Raw genomic sequence first — 16,934 nt, 5'->3', positions numbered from 1 at the left:
CCTATCAGAAAGTGGATACACTTTATTCATTTGGATATCTGTTGCGTATCCCCCTGGTCTATAGTTCACTTTTTAAGATGACGTGTGCAGTAACGCAGTCGTTACGAACACGACCCGCCTAAGGATACAGGTTTCCTAATGAGCACCCCATCAGCAGGGCAATGAAGTCTCACAGCTACGTCATTTCCATAAATGATTTTCCGTCTTCAGTACTTTTTGCGAAAACCGGTGACATTTACGCAGACCGCATTTGCATGGTGTTTATTCCTCGTTATTATTATTAACCATGTGAGCAGACTCTCAATATCAAGAAACGAAATGTCACAGCAAGTTTTGGAGCTACTCAGGGTGCGTTTTGTTGTTTAGCTTATCCAAACATTAACCTTAATGAGACAGATAAATCAATTTATCTGCAATCGACACATCTGCTTCTTTTTTTCTTAAAAAAACCCAAACCAACATCTCTGGAAGTAATTAATCACCGTTTGTTTATTTTTTTGCATTTAACTTAAGAACAGAAATAAGTATAAAGAAATGTGTTCAACAGCTGTTCCCTTCTCAATTACACATGGTGATAATTTTCCCTAATATTTTCTGTGGTCAACGACCTTCTCACCAATCTGATTAAATTGGTCTCATTTATTTGAAAAGAGCACTATATCGCTTGCTTTGTTTGCTTAAAGAGAGATTTTTCTAGTATTAAATACCCCTGAAAACACGTGGCTCATTTTAGACCATGATAGTCTTTACGTTAGCCCACTTCTTCTTAGCTGAGCAAACCCAAAGGTGATTTGTTAAAATCACATTTCTTATGCTTTTCCAAAGTTTTAAAATGTGGCTGAAGTAACTTCAGACTTTCAACTTCGAGATATGAGACAAAAGTTTATACTACCTATAAAATAATCTGTTTGGGTGGTGTCAGTCATCTGATTTTGTACATTTACAGCTTTGCAAAACAAAATACCAGCCTATGAAATCCAGGAGACACTGCATTAGAGGGTGGCTGCAGAAAGGGGCATTTTTTTATTGAGTGGTAACTCTGATTTTCTGTTGTGGATCACAATTTCTCTTGGAGCAGCTTGATCGATAGCAGAGCTAACTAGTAACTTCGTTCACAAATACCCCGTGTCTTGGGAATCACCCTTAAAAGATCCTGGAGAAGATGTACAGTCTATTTCCATTCATATCCTCATAACCTTGATGCCATTTCGCCGTCCCATCGTTCGCATTAGTTGCTATACAGACGTCCAAGGCTGTGCTTTCTCATAGATGCAACCGTGCCTTGGCCGACTGGTTGTGAACAGAATTATTCGTAAATAGTCCTTAAAGACAGAGACACCAAGATGGGGAAAGTGAGAGGCAGTATCTAGCGTACCTACTACAATGATGCACGGTTGGAAAAAAAAGTAAAAAAAATACTCTTATAGTGCACCGGCTTCACTTGTACCCGCGCCTGGCAGACTCAGAGGGGTGCCATACTCCCCAGTGTCCCTTCCTGTGCTGCTCTGCCCCGCATGGAGAGAGCAACTACCCTCACATCCAAGTGGTGCGGATAGCTCCCCCTCTGTGCGGGTGGATGCGCAGGGGCTTAATTAGCATCGTTTCTGCGCGAGTGGATGGAGAGAGCAAATGCTTTCCCTCCGGCGGGCACGGCGTTTCTCCCGTGACACAACCCGCGTGGCTCCTGGCAGGCACGGTGGCTGTAACTCAAGGTCTCACCCCTGCGCACCCGCGCTGCCTGCACGGCCCAGGCGCTGCCGCGCTCCGCGGCCGTAGGAGGGCGGGGGCTCTGCGGCCCTGCGCAGGGCGAGTTTATTCCCTGTGAGGCGCGAAAGCCCGTGGCGTGGGCCGGCGCGGCGGTGTGAGGAGACAGCGGAGATCCCCGAGGTGGTAAAGGAAGAAAAAAACAAAACCAAAGAACCCCTCTCCCTGAGGAATAAAGGAGCAACGGGGCGCGGGGGCAGCGCCGGCACCGCTGAGGCTGCCGCTGGTGTTCTTTTTTACTTTTTATTTCTCCCTCTCCAGGGAGCGGGAGTCGAGCAGAAGGACCCCGGAGGAGCTGCCGGGTGCTGCTCCTAGGACTTGGCCGTCCCTCCCTGCTCACTGGGCCCTGGGCAAGTTCCGCAGCATCGGCGCGGGACGAGGCAGTGGCGGAGCGCGCAGCGCCGGGGCCCGAGGAGCGGCTGCCTGCGCGGGGCGGCGGGGCAGAGAGGAGGCTCTCGCCCGCCTCGGGAAGCTCCGTCCCGCCGCCGTCCCGCGGGAGGGGCGGGCAGGCCCCGGCCCGGCCAACAGCCACCCCACCGCCAGTCCCCACGGCCGAGCTGGGACGCGAAAGGGCAGCACGGGCAGTGGTGAGAGACCAGCCACCACTGCGGCCCGGACGAGTCCCTGCACTGAGGCCGTCCCCGTCCCTCCCGAGAAAATCGGCTGTGTGGAGGTGAGCACATACAGCTGCCTGCGTACGTTCTCATGTAACTCGGTGTTCACAGAGAACCGCAGAGGCATCTGGGCGCCGCTGTCTCTAAGTGTGGTACAGCGGCATCAAGCTCTCTCGCCCCCGCGCATCTCCAGGTTCCTATACCCGTGTAGCTATGCCACCGAGACATTTCGCAGGCGTGTAGGACACGCCGCCAGCCCGGTGCAGCCCGCCTGGGCTGCATCGCCTCCGCACCCGCGCGGGGCCGGGGGCTGCGGAGCGGGAGTCGGGGCTGCGCGGCCGCGCTGACGCCACGGGCAGCGTTGGCGTGGCCCCGCCCCCTCGCGGCGCGGCTTCCGCCTGGTTACCAGGGCGACGGGTACACAGTGCGGCCCTGCGCGGGTGCGCAGCTCGTCGCCATGAGCTACAGGCCGGTCCTCCAAGGTAGGCCGGGGACGGGGCCGGGGCGCCAGGGGCCGGGACTGGCGTTGGCACTGGCGTTGGCACTGGAGCGGCGGACGCTAACCCGGTGCCCCGGCGCTGTCGCCCGCAGTTTTCGAACAGTACCAGCGCGCACGGACGCAGTTCGCTCAGGCAGTGGCCGATCTTGCTGCCCGGCCGCAGAACATCGAGACTCTCCAAAACGCAGGTACGCGCCCGCCGCCTTCCCGCCGGAGCAGGTCCTGCGCGGCCGCGGCGGCTTCCGCGCCCCGGCGCCGCCGCGCTTGGCGGCTGACGGCGGGGAAGCGGGAGCGCGGCGGGGGCCGCAGTCTCGCGGGGCAGCGCGGCGCCGCGCTCGTTTTTCGTGCCTTCCCGGTTGTCCGATGAGTTTCCGAGGACTTTTTCCCCCGTAGGGTTTGGCCCGGTCCCCGGACCTGCGGTGCGAGAACGGGCTGCCGAGTTCCCCGCGGCGCGCTGGGAAAGTGAATGACGGTCGTCGGCTGCGTTGCGTGGGCCGCCCGGCTTGTCTGCAGGGGTGTTTCGGTGTTTGTTTTGAGGCAGATGTTTCAGTCTGCCGTCTCCTTGCTTATTTCTATTTCAGGGAAAAATTCTTAGTATAACTCTTCGTTTAGTTCCTCATGTTTCCGATACAGCTTTTTGTGAAGCATAGGAAACGGAATTCCCGGCGAAGCCAGCGCTGACTTGCCAAGGAAAGCCTACATCAGAAGTAGCTATTTTTATCCTGGCTTTACAAGTTGTTCCTAAATGCTGCTTTTCCAGCAGGTTTGCTCAATTTAGGAGGGAGTCGGTTTTGTTATATTGCTGTCGTGGGATGTCGTGAACCAAATTGAGCATTTTTAGAAACAGGAGCTGCGGGAGCCTTCTACCAGCTGTTGTGCTGCTGGCATCTGGCAGCCCCGCTCAGCCCAGCCCGAGTTCCTGAGCTTAAAAGAGGGGAAAAAAAGACAGTGCTCAGTAATTGATTACCTTAAAGACAGTTTGAAAAAGTGCTGTAAATTGGTAGTTGGTTTACCATATGGTATTCATGAATTGATTATGTTTTGGTTTGTCTTGATTTTGTTTTTAATACTTGTTTCCCAAATCTACTAAAGCTATTGGTCTTTTCTGAGATACAGTGGGATCAAACAAACAAACAAGAAAACCAATCACGTAGAATAATTCCAAGTTTCTGTTGTTGTATTCACAACTGTTTATGAAAATGGTTTTATTGAACATGGGTCACTTAAATTCCTGTTAAAGAAACATTTGCTTTGATTATGGGAGGGACACATTGACAACAGGCCTTTTGTATTACCTTGCTGGGCCTCTTGATTTTTTTTTTGTTTCCTTTCCATTTTTCAGTGAGTTAATGCCTCTGTGTTAGTTTATACAAATGATCTCTGTTTACCAAAGGGACATCTTGGCCATAGGAATAATTTATGTTTTATTTGTAGGAAGAAGTTCCTTTGCATCCGTTTGCACTTCTGGTTTTAGCTTCTTCCTTGGAGAGAGATCCCGTTTTGGCACCCTCCTTGGAGTTCAGCATCTTTAAAAACACAGAAAATTTCTATTTTAAGAAAGCAAAGTGCCAGGCTAACTTTAATTATATTGTATTTCTCCTTAAAAATCATTATTTGATGTAATCTGGTTGGTAGCTTTAGCTCAGGACTGATTTTTTTTGCTTGTGCAGAAGGAATGATTGCTTTGGAGGCCTGAAAATTTCTTCTGCACACAGCTAGTGTTGGTATGAAGGTTAGTGATCAGGCTCTGGGGTAGTAATGTAGAAAAGTGCATTTGTGTGCATCCTTCCTGGCTCATTCTGGTACTAAGCTGCATTTCTGTAGGCTTTAGTTTTTCAAATGCTATAAAAGAGGAGAATGTCTACAAATAAAGTGTTTCCTATTACAATTAGAATGATTGAGGCCCACAAATATTTTACCATCTTCCCCAACCTGTGGCTTTAAAACTAATTCACAGTTACATGATTAAAATGATAGCTGTTAAACTTTTCTGGATGTGGTAGATACAAGTTTTAAAACCTCCTCCTAAATGAAATGCGATTGAGTGATTTTTAAAACCTTCCACCAAATAAAATGTGATTTGGTCCTTTTTTAAAGCACTTAATGCAAATATTTTGAGACATAGCTGTCTAGCAGACTGCTGACGCACCCTTTATGGTTTTGATTTAGCGGGCTCTGAAGCAATGATTTGAGAAAGAAAGATGTCTGTCTATATATGGATCTCTGTAGAAATCCATATATCAAAAGGTTGGGGGCTCATTTCTTAATCTGTTAAAGAACATTATCTATCCCTTAAGGAGATCTTTGTTTTAAGATGTGGAAAGTCTTTGCCTGCAGTCATTTTCCATTAGCTTTAGGAGTAAGGGGCACCTTGCTGATCCGGTCCTTTTGGTTGGAGATCAGAGGCTGTCAGGGTTTAGTCTTTTTCTGGATCAAGCAGAAAGCAAGATTACAGTGACTTGATTTTGAACAAAATTGAGCCCTTAAAATTTGCCTTGGCTTAAATTGCTGGAATATCCAAAATTCAGACTGGCAGCAGTGAAAGGAATAAAAGATTTGGTCCCACTTTTGCAAGTCCTTTTGAGAAATACTTAGAAATTATGAGGGGAATAAATAGTAGTTTGAGACCTTGTTTTTTGTGGAGGTGTCTCAGGACACTATGCTATCATCATAAAAGATGGAATTGTGTTAGAAAATAATTCCTTACTATGCTATTAGTCCTGCTTCTATGCTATTAAACCAGGTACAAGCAGCAGTATTGTTGCAAACTAGACTGCAACATGGAGGGGAACAAGTGGGCAGGATTGCAGGTGAGAGTTTCTTACGCTGGCTTGGCTGTTGAGAAACTTTAAGGTACCATTATTGTGGAGACTCTTTTATATGATTTGTAAGGAGAACTGGTGGGAACTGGCAAACTGGAGAGGTAGTCAGAGAGAGCCAAAAGGAAGCTCACCTTTTGCCAGGTCACCTCTCTTCTGAAGCTTCTGTATCTCAGTCTTTCCTACTGAGCAGAAATGCTCAAACTGGCTGTAACCAGGGAACTGGAATCTGGCCTTGGACATTAAAGCAGCGCTAACTCTCTGGTGTTCAGAAATAACCCAGGGGTTTAGTGCCTGGGAGCTCATCAGCTTTCTGGTGGCAGGGAAGGCAAGGAATGATCATACTGAGAAATTCCTTTGTCAGAACTCATTCCTGTGTGTTTTCCGACTCTGTGACTGACTTTGGTAAGGTTGCCCCTTATCATTAAGTACTACCATGGATAATAACAGCAGAATTTGGGTCTTGAATGTTTAATTAATGAATACTTGTAAAAAAAAAAATCTCTCAAACTTCTAAACTTTTTCTGTTTAGTAGATATATACTTGGAACAATGACAGAGAATTTCTTCACAGAATCTTGTTTCTGGTGGGTTGCTGACTGATGGGAGAAGCTACTTTGTAAACATACTCTTTCAAAGTCTATTTATTTGGCAGCTACAGCTCATGAAATTTGGTACTGGAATGAGTTATTGAGCCCCATGCCTCCTGAGCCTTCTAAAATTTTAAATCCTAGAAACAGTCTATTTTCAATGATAACAGCAGATGAATTTGATCTCTCTTTTGTGGGCAGAGATTTAGGCAGTTTTCTGTCTTTTAGAAAATTTAGGAGAAATTCTGAACTGGTTCCAGTATGTTTCTAAGAGCACTTGTCTCTGACAACCTATTTCTTCTTTCTTCATCTGCCTTGTGAATTGCAGCACTCTATATTCATTTTTATATTCTCCCATAGTGTGAATTAAAGTTTTATTTGTTTTGTGGTGATGGGATGGTTGCTTTTAATTTGCAAGTTATTTAAGGATATCATTGGGGTTAAAAAACAGTTTAGTCCTGCAACTTAGCCTTTGACTTTGAAGATATCACAAGATCAGCTCTTTGATTCCTTTCTTGGGGCTAGTCACATTCTTAAGCATAAGGGCTTTGGTAGTCAGAGGGAAAGCTGAATCTGGAACATGGAAAGGAATTCAAAGCTGTATGGTCTAGTTGCCATGGGGCTCTGTGTGCTGGGACCCTGCACAGCTGGGTTGCCTTCTCACTGCTGCCAGGGTATTTTTATCATCATGGGCTTAAACTGCTGTTCCTCTGCCTTACCTACTTGCTGGCCTATCTGCAGGGTTCCAGGGAAGTTCCAAAGTGTCAGTGTAAAGGAAGACTCTTTCACAGTGAATATCTTCCAGCTGTCCTTCCACTATATTAACCCAACAACCCTGAGCCCAGGTCTCTTTTCCATTCTGCCAGCTGTCAAGCTACTTCTGAGGCCTTATTCTCCAGCATACAAGCTGTACTCTAAGACTTAGTCTCTTCCTCCTGTTTTACCTCTGGGCTTTTTCTCCTCTGCCTGTTCCTCACAATTTGTGTTTGGCAATAGACTATAGCTTTGAGGCAGGGTTCCTCTGTTAGACTAGAGCTCCATCACAAACCCTTTGGGTATGTCAGGTTTTCCCCTACTTCATGGTCTGTTTTTGTGTAGGTAAAGGATGATGTCAGGACTGTTGGTTCTCTCCCATCTCCAGAGCTATTCCACTGGTGATAGGTCTTAAAAGCCATGTTTCCAAATCTTTGGAGTGGTTTTAGGAGTCTTTATTTTTGAGAAAAAGCTCTTCAAATTTATTTGCCTCATCAAATTCTGTTGAGTCTTTCTGCCTATGGCTTTCTCAACTTCTGTTCCTAGTGTATGTATTTTTAAATGTACCTATTTGGAATGGGACAGTTTGACACTTGGCTCTGCGTAAAGAAGATCAGACTCTGGGAAGCGATTTCAGGATGCAGTTTGACATTTTAAATAGTATTAAAGAATGTGCTCTGATACCACAAGGCTCCCAGAAAGCCTTCAGGGAGCATAGAGTATGTAGGGAGGATGGCTGTCACAGTATCACAGAATCTTAAGGGTTGGAAGGGACCTGGAAAGACCATCTAGTCCAACCCCTTGCCAGAGCAAGATCATCTAGAGTAACTGGGTTTTCTGTGTGGAAAAAGAGCTGCTCCCTTAAAGCAGCTCTGTTCTTGTCCTGTCTGGACCTTGCAAGAGTCCAGTGTCCCCACATAGCCAGTTTCAACACTTGGCTTTATGCACCTTTTGTCATGAAGAATGCTTTTTTGTTTTTTTTTTCTAAATTATTTTTAAGTTAAAAAGTTTGCTGAGCTTTAGTGGGAGAAGAAATGAGAGAGAAGTATGACATGAAAGGTAATCTTTGGAGTTGTTGTGAGGAGTGAGGAGTGAGGAGAGTGAGGCTTGACAATGTGGTAGTGCTTGATGAAGCGAAGAAGGTGGCTGTATGTTAAGGACAGTAACAGAGAGATGACAGAGAAGGAGAAAATTATTGACCTGCTTCTGCAGGGAGGTTGGACTAGATGATCTCTAAAGGTCCCTTCCAACCCCTGCCTTTTTATGATTCTATGATTTTATGATAAAGGTGGAGGGATGGCTTTTTTTTTTTGTAACTCACTCAAGTGAAAGCTCAGCTGTTCCAAGATTGCCTTTCTTCCCAGCCTCCTGGCCTGTTTGGAGGAGATTTGTAAGTAAAATTTCAAAGCCAGAATTTGTTAGGAACTTCAGCTTCACCTTAACAAGTGTCCATTTAAAAGAAGCAGCTCCTGGTGACTACACCGGTTCTGGTGTGTCCGTGATGGATTGTGTGGTGACCACTAACTAGCCCCATGAGAGGCATTTTCAGAAACTCAGTCCTCTTGGAGTCGGATTAGTTCTGCTCCATTAATGCAGAGACAGGCTCTGGGAAATGATCAGACAGATCGGTTTTTAGGGAGGAGAAACTTATTGGTTCTTAGTTCTTCAGAAATCTCCAGCCCCACTGTCAAACTGAATGTGCATTACATCCCACACCATCTCCTAATTTCTGTATGAATTACTTGATTAATCAGAGTCTCTGTTACCAGTTTCCTTTGATATTTGAAGGACTGGAGTTGTGTTGTGTGTGGAACCGTTGCAGTGAGGAGTCCTTTCTAGGGCTGAGTTACACTTGAGGAGTATGCACTTGAGACATGCATACCACATTGTCTCTGGAAAAGACTGCGTCAAGATGAGTGGCCGTGAAAGTTGTCCCTCTTACTGTTCTTCTGGGAAATTTGTTTGAAGTCTCCTATTTTAAACTTGCTGCCATGCTGCTTGTAGGGAAAGGGTAGTTGAAGATGGGGAGTTGGGTTGAAGCAGAATAAATGTCCATTTTATTTCCGTGTTTAATTAGCCGAATTTGACATCAGGAGCCCTGAAAATTCAAGGTGATATGATGAATGTTTGAGTGCTTATGATTACCGGGTGAATATTCTTATTCTAACAGATAGCACATCAAAATGAGATGACAAAGCATAAATTGAAAGGATAGCATCTTCATGATAAGCGTGTCCAGAGACAACATTGGTATAGAATGACTTTTTTTCCACATTTCCATTCTTTAAATGGAAATAAATTTTGGTTTTTAGGAAGGAGAATAGGGTAGGAGTGGTCACCTTCAGGTGCAGAAATAGAGACAAGTTCAGATGCAGAGGGATGCTTTTCTGACTTATGAGTAGTCAAGTTTCACAGGAGTTTGATGGGAGGAGAATTGAGGGATTCTGCATGACTTCTAGGTGTGTTTTTCTCAAGAAATCAAAATGACCAAAGACAGCTATCTCCAGAATAGGGACTGTTTGGCTACAGAAACTTGGAACAACAAAACTTGGAACTTGCTGCTGCCCTGAGTGGTTGTTTGTTTCTTGGTGGCTTTTTTTTCCCCTTCTGTTTCTCCAGATAGGCAGCAGCCAGCACTTACTTGCTAAAAGAAAATGCATCAGGCCTGTACACAACAGCTCCACTTGAGAAGTGTGTGTTAAGAGTGATTCAGCTTCTTAAGTGTGTCATTCTTTGAAACAAATCTGAGTGGCAAACTGAGGACAGAAAGGGGAATCGTTCCTTGTCCAAGGTCAGTCAAGGTTCCGTGATGCAAGAGAGAATATTTGGCAGTAATTCTCTGTTACCCTGTTTCTGAGTTGCTAGTGGGAACTCTTCCAAAACAAATCTAGTCCAGTGGTCTAAATGCCTTATTTTGTAGTTCACTTTCTGTGTTGCTGCCTTTGAATTAGAGTTAATAAACTTCCTATTTTTGTCACAACACTTACTTAGAAGAAGACCAAAGACTTCTCCTAAAGTTTTTGGCAGCCAGGCACTGCTACTACCTGCTCTACATGGCCCTCTTCACTTGAGTGAATGGAAGAGGTTGTTGGAAGGTTCTTACCTCTTTTCATGCTCTAAATTTGAGTTTCATTCAGAATGCTGAGTCCTGGCTTGGACCTGTTTGAAGAAGATGGTTAAACTTTGCTGTAGACAAGACAGTCAAAAGTAAGAAAGGGATCAAACAGAGGAGTTCACCACATACAGCTGCCTCTGGGAGAGCTGGGCTGGGTCGAGGACAGGAAAGCCTCTTCTTGTGTCAGGCCTATCTGTCCTTTCCAACGTTATCTTCAAAGTCACAGAAGGAAAGATGGACATCTTGGTTTTCCCATAGGTGTTTTAGTGGAGACCCTATAATCCTGATGTAGCTGTTTTCACATTTTCAGAATGATTTGTTTATTTCTTTCTAAGTGCTCTAAAGAAATGAAAACTACTTTGCTGAAGATGTAAAAATTGTGACTATGGTGAAAACTCGAAGAGTTGGTCTTGCAGAGTAGTCAGAGGTGATGGATAGCATTTTGATGCAGAGAAAGAAACCAGTTTTAAAGAAGGTGAGAAGTAGAGGTAGAAGATTTTAATTCATCAAATGTTCAATGTACAGACATAATCTAGGCCTATACACTTCTCCCAGTTCTCAATTTGATGTCAATATAAGGCTTGTACATCAACAAGAATTGATTTTTCTTTTTTTCTTGTTCCTCCAAAGGTCTTGTCATGATAATTATTTGTTCACTGTCTCTTCTCACCTTCAGACATTGCTCTGGGAGAATACAGTCTCAAGGATGAGCACAGTTTCTATTATTTCTGAATCTTTTCCATCCATTCAGTGTTTTTTTCAATCCTGTTTTAGCATCTTGTGTCCCTTCTTCAAACATAACTCCCATTTTACTTCTCATCTCTTTCTTCACCTTCAGTTTAATCAGCTGACATAATTGTCAGTAGAACATTTTGTGATGATACTTAAATCTCATCACTGGGCTTTACATGGTTTATATTATCATGACATGAATAGTATTGGTCACAGGGAGGTGTGCTGCTTGGAAGCATTTTCAGGCTCAAGGCTTTTTAGCCTATTTTAAAGTGAAATCTGTATCAGCTAATCTTGAAAATACAGGTAATATAAATCTCATATTTGGGACAGCTCAAAGCACATATGTATGTAAACTTTCTTAAATGTGGTTTTACATTTTGTGGTGTCTACATATGTCATGCAGGCCAGAAACATGTCACATGGTCTGGGTCTAGCTCATGGGTTCTTCCTGGGTAAAGTGATTCTAGTCTTGTTTAATTTTTGTTGGAGTTTGAGACTGTCACCAGAATTGAACTGTCTGCCACGTCCTGACTGAATGTCCCACCTGTCAGGCTCTTAGCTTTTCTAGGGTCAGGACACTGCACAGTGAAGTATTTCTTTCCCCCTCCCCCAACTGTTGTTAGACAGTCTTTTTTCTATCTGTAAAACTATTTTTTTCTTATTTCCCTCTTTTTATGAAGTATCTAATTTTTATATTATCTCAGGTTAAGGGCTCAAATGTATTTACTGTATAGTAAATACAAGTACTACTCCAAGTTTTCCTGCTTTACTGAAATACCTTCAATGTAAAAGGAGTCAGAACAGTGTGAGGTTCCCTTAGGAATTTCAGCAGCTCAATTCAGGAATTGAGCATGCAATTGATGTTAGAGGGAAGGTCAGGAAAATGCCTTCCCATAGAGAGTGCAGATGACTTGGTAGAAGATAGCTCACTATAGATAATATATGGGGTTGGCCTCAACTCATGTTTATGTTCTCTGTGAGAATTTTGCTGCTGCTCAACTTTTTCCTTTTCAGAATGCCTTTCTATATAGAAGTATGCTATGGCTATAGCTTGTTATATCCTCCATCCCTTTCGACTATTGCTTTTCTAAGACCCTCAGCTTTTCCTGGTCACAGTATTCCTGTTCAACACCTGATTACAGTGTTCCTGTACAACACCTGGGCATCTTCTGTCATTAGGCAGTGATCCCACTGCTGTGGGACTGTAGCAGCAAAAGAGCTTTGTTCACTGCTTGGAACTGTACAAGCCCTTGAGAAGGGAAGACTTGCTTCCTTCCATAGTTACCCAGCTAAATCTTTAACTTTATTAGCAAAAAACTGTAGTGGAAAGAACTGAGATGATAGGTAGATTTCCGAGTGAAGCTCCGGGTGTTTGGAGTTTTGTTGTAGCACTTCTGCATCTTCAGAGAGCATTGCTTTCTGGCTGAGGTATGAAGCCCAGCACTATTAATTCATGTAGCTGGATGGTTACAGGGACAGCACTTTCAAAGAATTGCAGTACAAGTAATTTTCCCTTTCCAGACTTTACAAATAATATATATTTTTTAACTATGTGGTTCTCATTTGTATTCCTATTGAAGAGCCTTAGTTTAACTGTAGGAAGAGCTTCTGGATGCTGAGTGATCATCTTTGATCATGCTCATTGCCTTTCACCAAACCTTTTTCAGTTGTAGTGTAGGAGAGCGTATTAAATGTAGGATAAACTTATACAGTAGCATTGTGGTGGTCTCTGCTTTGGTCTCTGTTCCTTTCCAAATAATCCCAAGCACTCTGTGGGTAAAGTTTCTTCTTTGCTACTGAGCAAGGAACTGGTATCTCCATGAAACTGTCTGTTGTAACATGAAGATCTTTCTCTTGGGTAGTAGTGATCTGCTTGGGGTCCATCACTGCATATGTGAGGTTGGGATTGGCTTCCCTGTTTGTGCTCAATTTCACTTGCCATTTTGTTATCCAGTCATTCAGTCTCTAGTTCCTTATAGTTTCTCCTACTGGTAATACCTTATGAGTCACCAGCAAAGTCTCACCTCACTGTTCATGCTGTTCCAGATCATAGAGGAGTACTGAATGGCACATGTTCCAGTACGGAGGCCTGCAGAACTGCACTCTGACCTCCTCCCTGCTGTTGCAAGAATGGAAAGTTTACTCTTCCTATTTTTAACCAGATGTTTGTCTGACTGAAGGACTTTCTTAGTCTGTAACTGCTAATGATTCATGTCACAAGTTCTTACCTCACCTGTAGTTTCAAGTATGTGTTGCAAGACTGCCTTAGAGAATAGACTTTCATATTCTTTCATTTTTAATTGGTACTCATCAGTGGAAACACGTAATAAATAATAACATGGTAAGAAAATCTTCAACACTTCTATCTGAAGTGTAATATATTATGGATATTGGTCCCCAAATCAATCATTGCTTATAATGGATGAAGTGTATTCAACATAGATGTTCTGCTGGCATGCTGAATGAGTGACATGTCAATATCAGCTCACCAAGACCTCCAGATGGAGGTTTTTGTGCATACTTTAATACATGCATGTTATATGTGTTTGAATATACCTTATTTTCTTGAGTATGTATTTGACATATGTTTTATAGATGTCTGAATATAGCTTATTTCTACATATGGCGCTTTTTTGGGTATGCTTCAGAAGTGTTTTGTACCTATGAAAAATGGTCAGAAACATTGCTATGCATCAGCAGTGCTATACAAGTGCTGACTTCATTTCAGTGGAACACCTGAATTTCCTACAACTTATTACCTGGAAGAGTAATTTATGAGGTTTTTATGAAAAGGCAAATGTTTAGAAACATTTCTGCTTACCAAATGTGCTTTTCTCTTCCTGATATAACTCAGGTGTAATAACTTTGCTGAGACCCCTTTTGCTGGATGTCGTCCCAGCTATTCAACAGACTGCTGCTTTGGCTCTTGGGAGACTTGCCAATTATAACGATGACCTGGCAGAGGCAGTCGTGAAGGGAGACATTCTTCCACAGCTCGTGTGTTCATTGTCTGAGCAGAATGTAAGGCATCTTTGTTTTCTTAAGTAATCATTTTTTTAACTATTGCACGGGGAAAGGGAAGTCTTTCTGCATCAGCTCTCTGCTGTTATTCTAATATAGCGATAAATGTACTGAGGTCGGAGACAGCATGTATGTTTGAACCCCTGAGAGATCAGTGTGTACTGTGTGCCTAAGTTTGACTTCAAATAAGCTTGACTTTAAAATACCATCCTACATTTTAGTACACTATGGGAAATAGATTCATGGCACTGTTAATGCTTTTAAAATGTGGAGTGAAGCTTTGTAAAAGCTCCCTCTTTAAAAATGAGACAGTTTGAAAGCTGTAGTGATAATTGACTACTATTTCTCATTAATCCCAAACTCTTGTAAAGTACATATAGAAACCTGAACTTCTATAATGAAATATTTATTATCTCCAGATATGGCCTTTTGGAAATCTGTAGCATGAGAAATATCTGGCACAGATATTTCCACTGGCACAGGAAAATACACCAAAAGGTTTTCATCTTCATATTTCTCAAAACCAACCAACCAAAGTGTAGTCACAATTGCAGTGCAAATAAATCCGGTGGTTTCTCTTTCTTCCTTCTTGCTATTTTTTCTTCAGGTTTTGTGTATATTCCAGCTTTGATTTTTTCCCAGTGATCCTAACCTAGATTAAGAGAAATACTTTCAAATAAGTTTCCTAATAACTGGAAAAAGAGACAGCTGAGAGTTAAGTGCACTGATATCACAGCCATAGTTGGATTGTAGTTTTGATTTATTAGATTTAGGAGAAGTAAGATTTTGATGGAAATTCAATTTGTAAAACTCTATAATTTCTTTTGCAGTCTTTACAGGAAAACAAAAATGTAAGTACTCATTGCATATTTTGTGTGCACATAGGTCATTACCTGTACAGTTAATCTTAGAAAATTCTGAAGAAAAAGCTTGATGTCAAGATACTGGTATAGTAAGGAAAGAAAGTTAAGGTTTTCATAACAAGTTTATAACCATTTTGGTTATTTTGTTTCTATTTTTAAGGGAAGAAGTGGAACAAAACTCTTTATCCTCTCTTTTGGTTTGGAAACTAGCCCCCTGGTACAACTCAAAGCCCTCACTAAATTAGCTTGAGTACACTGATTTATCTCTTCCATGTTACTGCTTGTGCTGTCATTACATCGAGATGGCTGTAATTCAGATTCACTTGGGGCAGCAGCAAGATTAGTGTGAGGTCATGGAAAGCCTACTATGCCTTAGTGACTGAGGGCAAGTGAAGGAAACTCATTATCCAGTTCATGCAGAGTTTAGCAATGCATGCAGTTTGTTACTTCCCATAGGCAAAAACCAGCCCGCAGATACGTTTCCATTCCACTCGGTCTTTGTGTATCAACATCTATATTCAAGGAGCAGATTCTTTGAGCACACAATAAATACCGATTCTACTGATTTATGGAGAACAGTTACAGGGTCACATCCTAGATCAATGTTCAGTCAATTAAACTGAGCAAAATACAGTTTTACAGTGTGTCTGACTGCCTGTGAATACAATCTGTTTGTAAATAAATGACTTTTGAATAATAAAACCAAAGAAGTGTTTTTTTCTTTGTCAGGAGCATAAGTACTTAACAGAAATGGCATATTTACACAGACATAGACTGGTGTAAACAACTGCAGCTCCATTGAGTTTAGCCAAACTTATGGTAACTTACATTAGCTAGGGATTTGACCATTTGTCTGTACTGTTGCCCTTAACTTCTGCTCCCCCTAAATAATGTTTATTGCTTTGCTTGTAAATTACATTTAGTATACCTTCTTGTAGGCCTTAATTTAGAAGACTGAATTTTTGGCATTAGGAATTATATCAATGCTGGTAAACTACGGAGAGTCAGGGCATGTGTTGAGCACTGGAAGATGTCTGTGCTCTTTAAACGTTAATGTGCTCTCTGTGGCTTTAGGCAGTGTCAACCATAAAACTACTTGGCAATGCCTGGACATAATTTAGGGGCTAGCACAAGGCAGGGACAGTTTCCAGTTGTATAGATGAGGCCACTGTGCTTTGAGGAAAGAGGAGTTTTGGTGGGTGGATGTGTCACTTCAGGGCCAGGGAGCAGACCCAGTTCCATTTTACTTCCTGTGGAGCCACTGCACAATACTTCTCTGTTGCCATACCTTAGTGATTCAGATCAGACTTTTGAAGATGTTTGGGCACTTTACAGCATGCACAAAAGCACTCACGTGGTTCTTTGTTTCTCTGGACTTGATCCAAAAGGGATGTGGTCTTCGCATTGCTTGAGTTTTGATTGCCTTGACAGTAGGAACGAAGCGCTGTTAAAGGGCCTGAGCAGAGCAGGGGACAATCAAGCATCTTGGAATGAGGTTAAAGCCAGCTGACACACAGGGAGAGAGCCCTCTGGAGCTTCTCCACAGGGATGATTTGTCAACTGCCAGGCTGGAGAGCATACACTGGGCACATGGACATAGCAGTAGATTATACTTGTGTTCCAGATGAATCTTGCACTCATTGCTGCACAGTGGAGTCACAAAGGAGGGGAACTAACAGACTAGTTATCTCTGGCCAGAGTACTTTAACTGGGCTCTGGATTTTGAATCTGTTGATGCAAGAGAGAAGATGAATCTTCAGCTTCCACATCCCAACGATAGTTCTGAAACTGCAGGAAAAGACTGAAATGTGACTTTAGGGGGGAGATTTTAACTATGCTTTTAGAAGAAGCTACAACCACCACTGCAGTTTATGTGGAACCCCATCATGTGTGTTATATATGCTCAAAACATGTAGTTGGTCCAGCACTGAAGGAAACTGGTAGAACTGAGACAAATGCTTGGATTTTGCTTGAACTGGACAGAGGTGTCAAGGTGCACAGTCCTGTTGAAAGTGAGTTGTTTCTGGACACATGCAGGAGTAGAATTGTTGTCTGCCTTGTCAAATCCAAGGGCCATTCAGTACTGGGGCTTAGGCAGTATTTATTTCAGGATTCGGATCATAAACCTTTTTGTTGGATCTAATTCTCTGTGTCTACATTAC

General features: G+C 43.1%; 1 protein-coding gene across 2 annotated transcripts in view; it reads left to right on the top strand.

Moving 5' to 3' along the window:
* Positions 1-2,834: 2,834 nt before the first annotated feature.
* The window catches only part of SPAG6 (sperm associated antigen 6), a 34,441-nt gene continuing 20,341 nt past the window's right edge, over positions 2,835-16,934 (top strand). For both annotated transcript variants that reach the window (XM_061997216.1, XM_061997217.1), the window contains exons 1-3: positions 2,835-2,860; positions 2,970-3,065; positions 13,743-13,909. In XM_061997216.1, coding sequence (XP_061853200.1) covers positions 2,836-2,860; positions 2,970-3,065; positions 13,743-13,909 — 288 coding nt within the window. In that variant the 5' untranslated portion in view covers position 2,835. The remainder of the gene's footprint in view (positions 2,861-2,969; positions 3,066-13,742; positions 13,910-16,934) is intronic.

Source organism: Colius striatus, chromosome 5 (genome assembly GCF_028858725.1).
Source record: "Colius striatus isolate bColStr4 chromosome 5, bColStr4.1.hap1, whole genome shotgun sequence".
NCBI classification, from domain to species: domain Eukaryota; kingdom Metazoa; phylum Chordata; class Aves; order Coliiformes; family Coliidae; genus Colius; species Colius striatus.
Note: the sequence above shows the minus strand (reverse complement) of the source record. Positions and strands in the feature narration are given on the sequence as shown.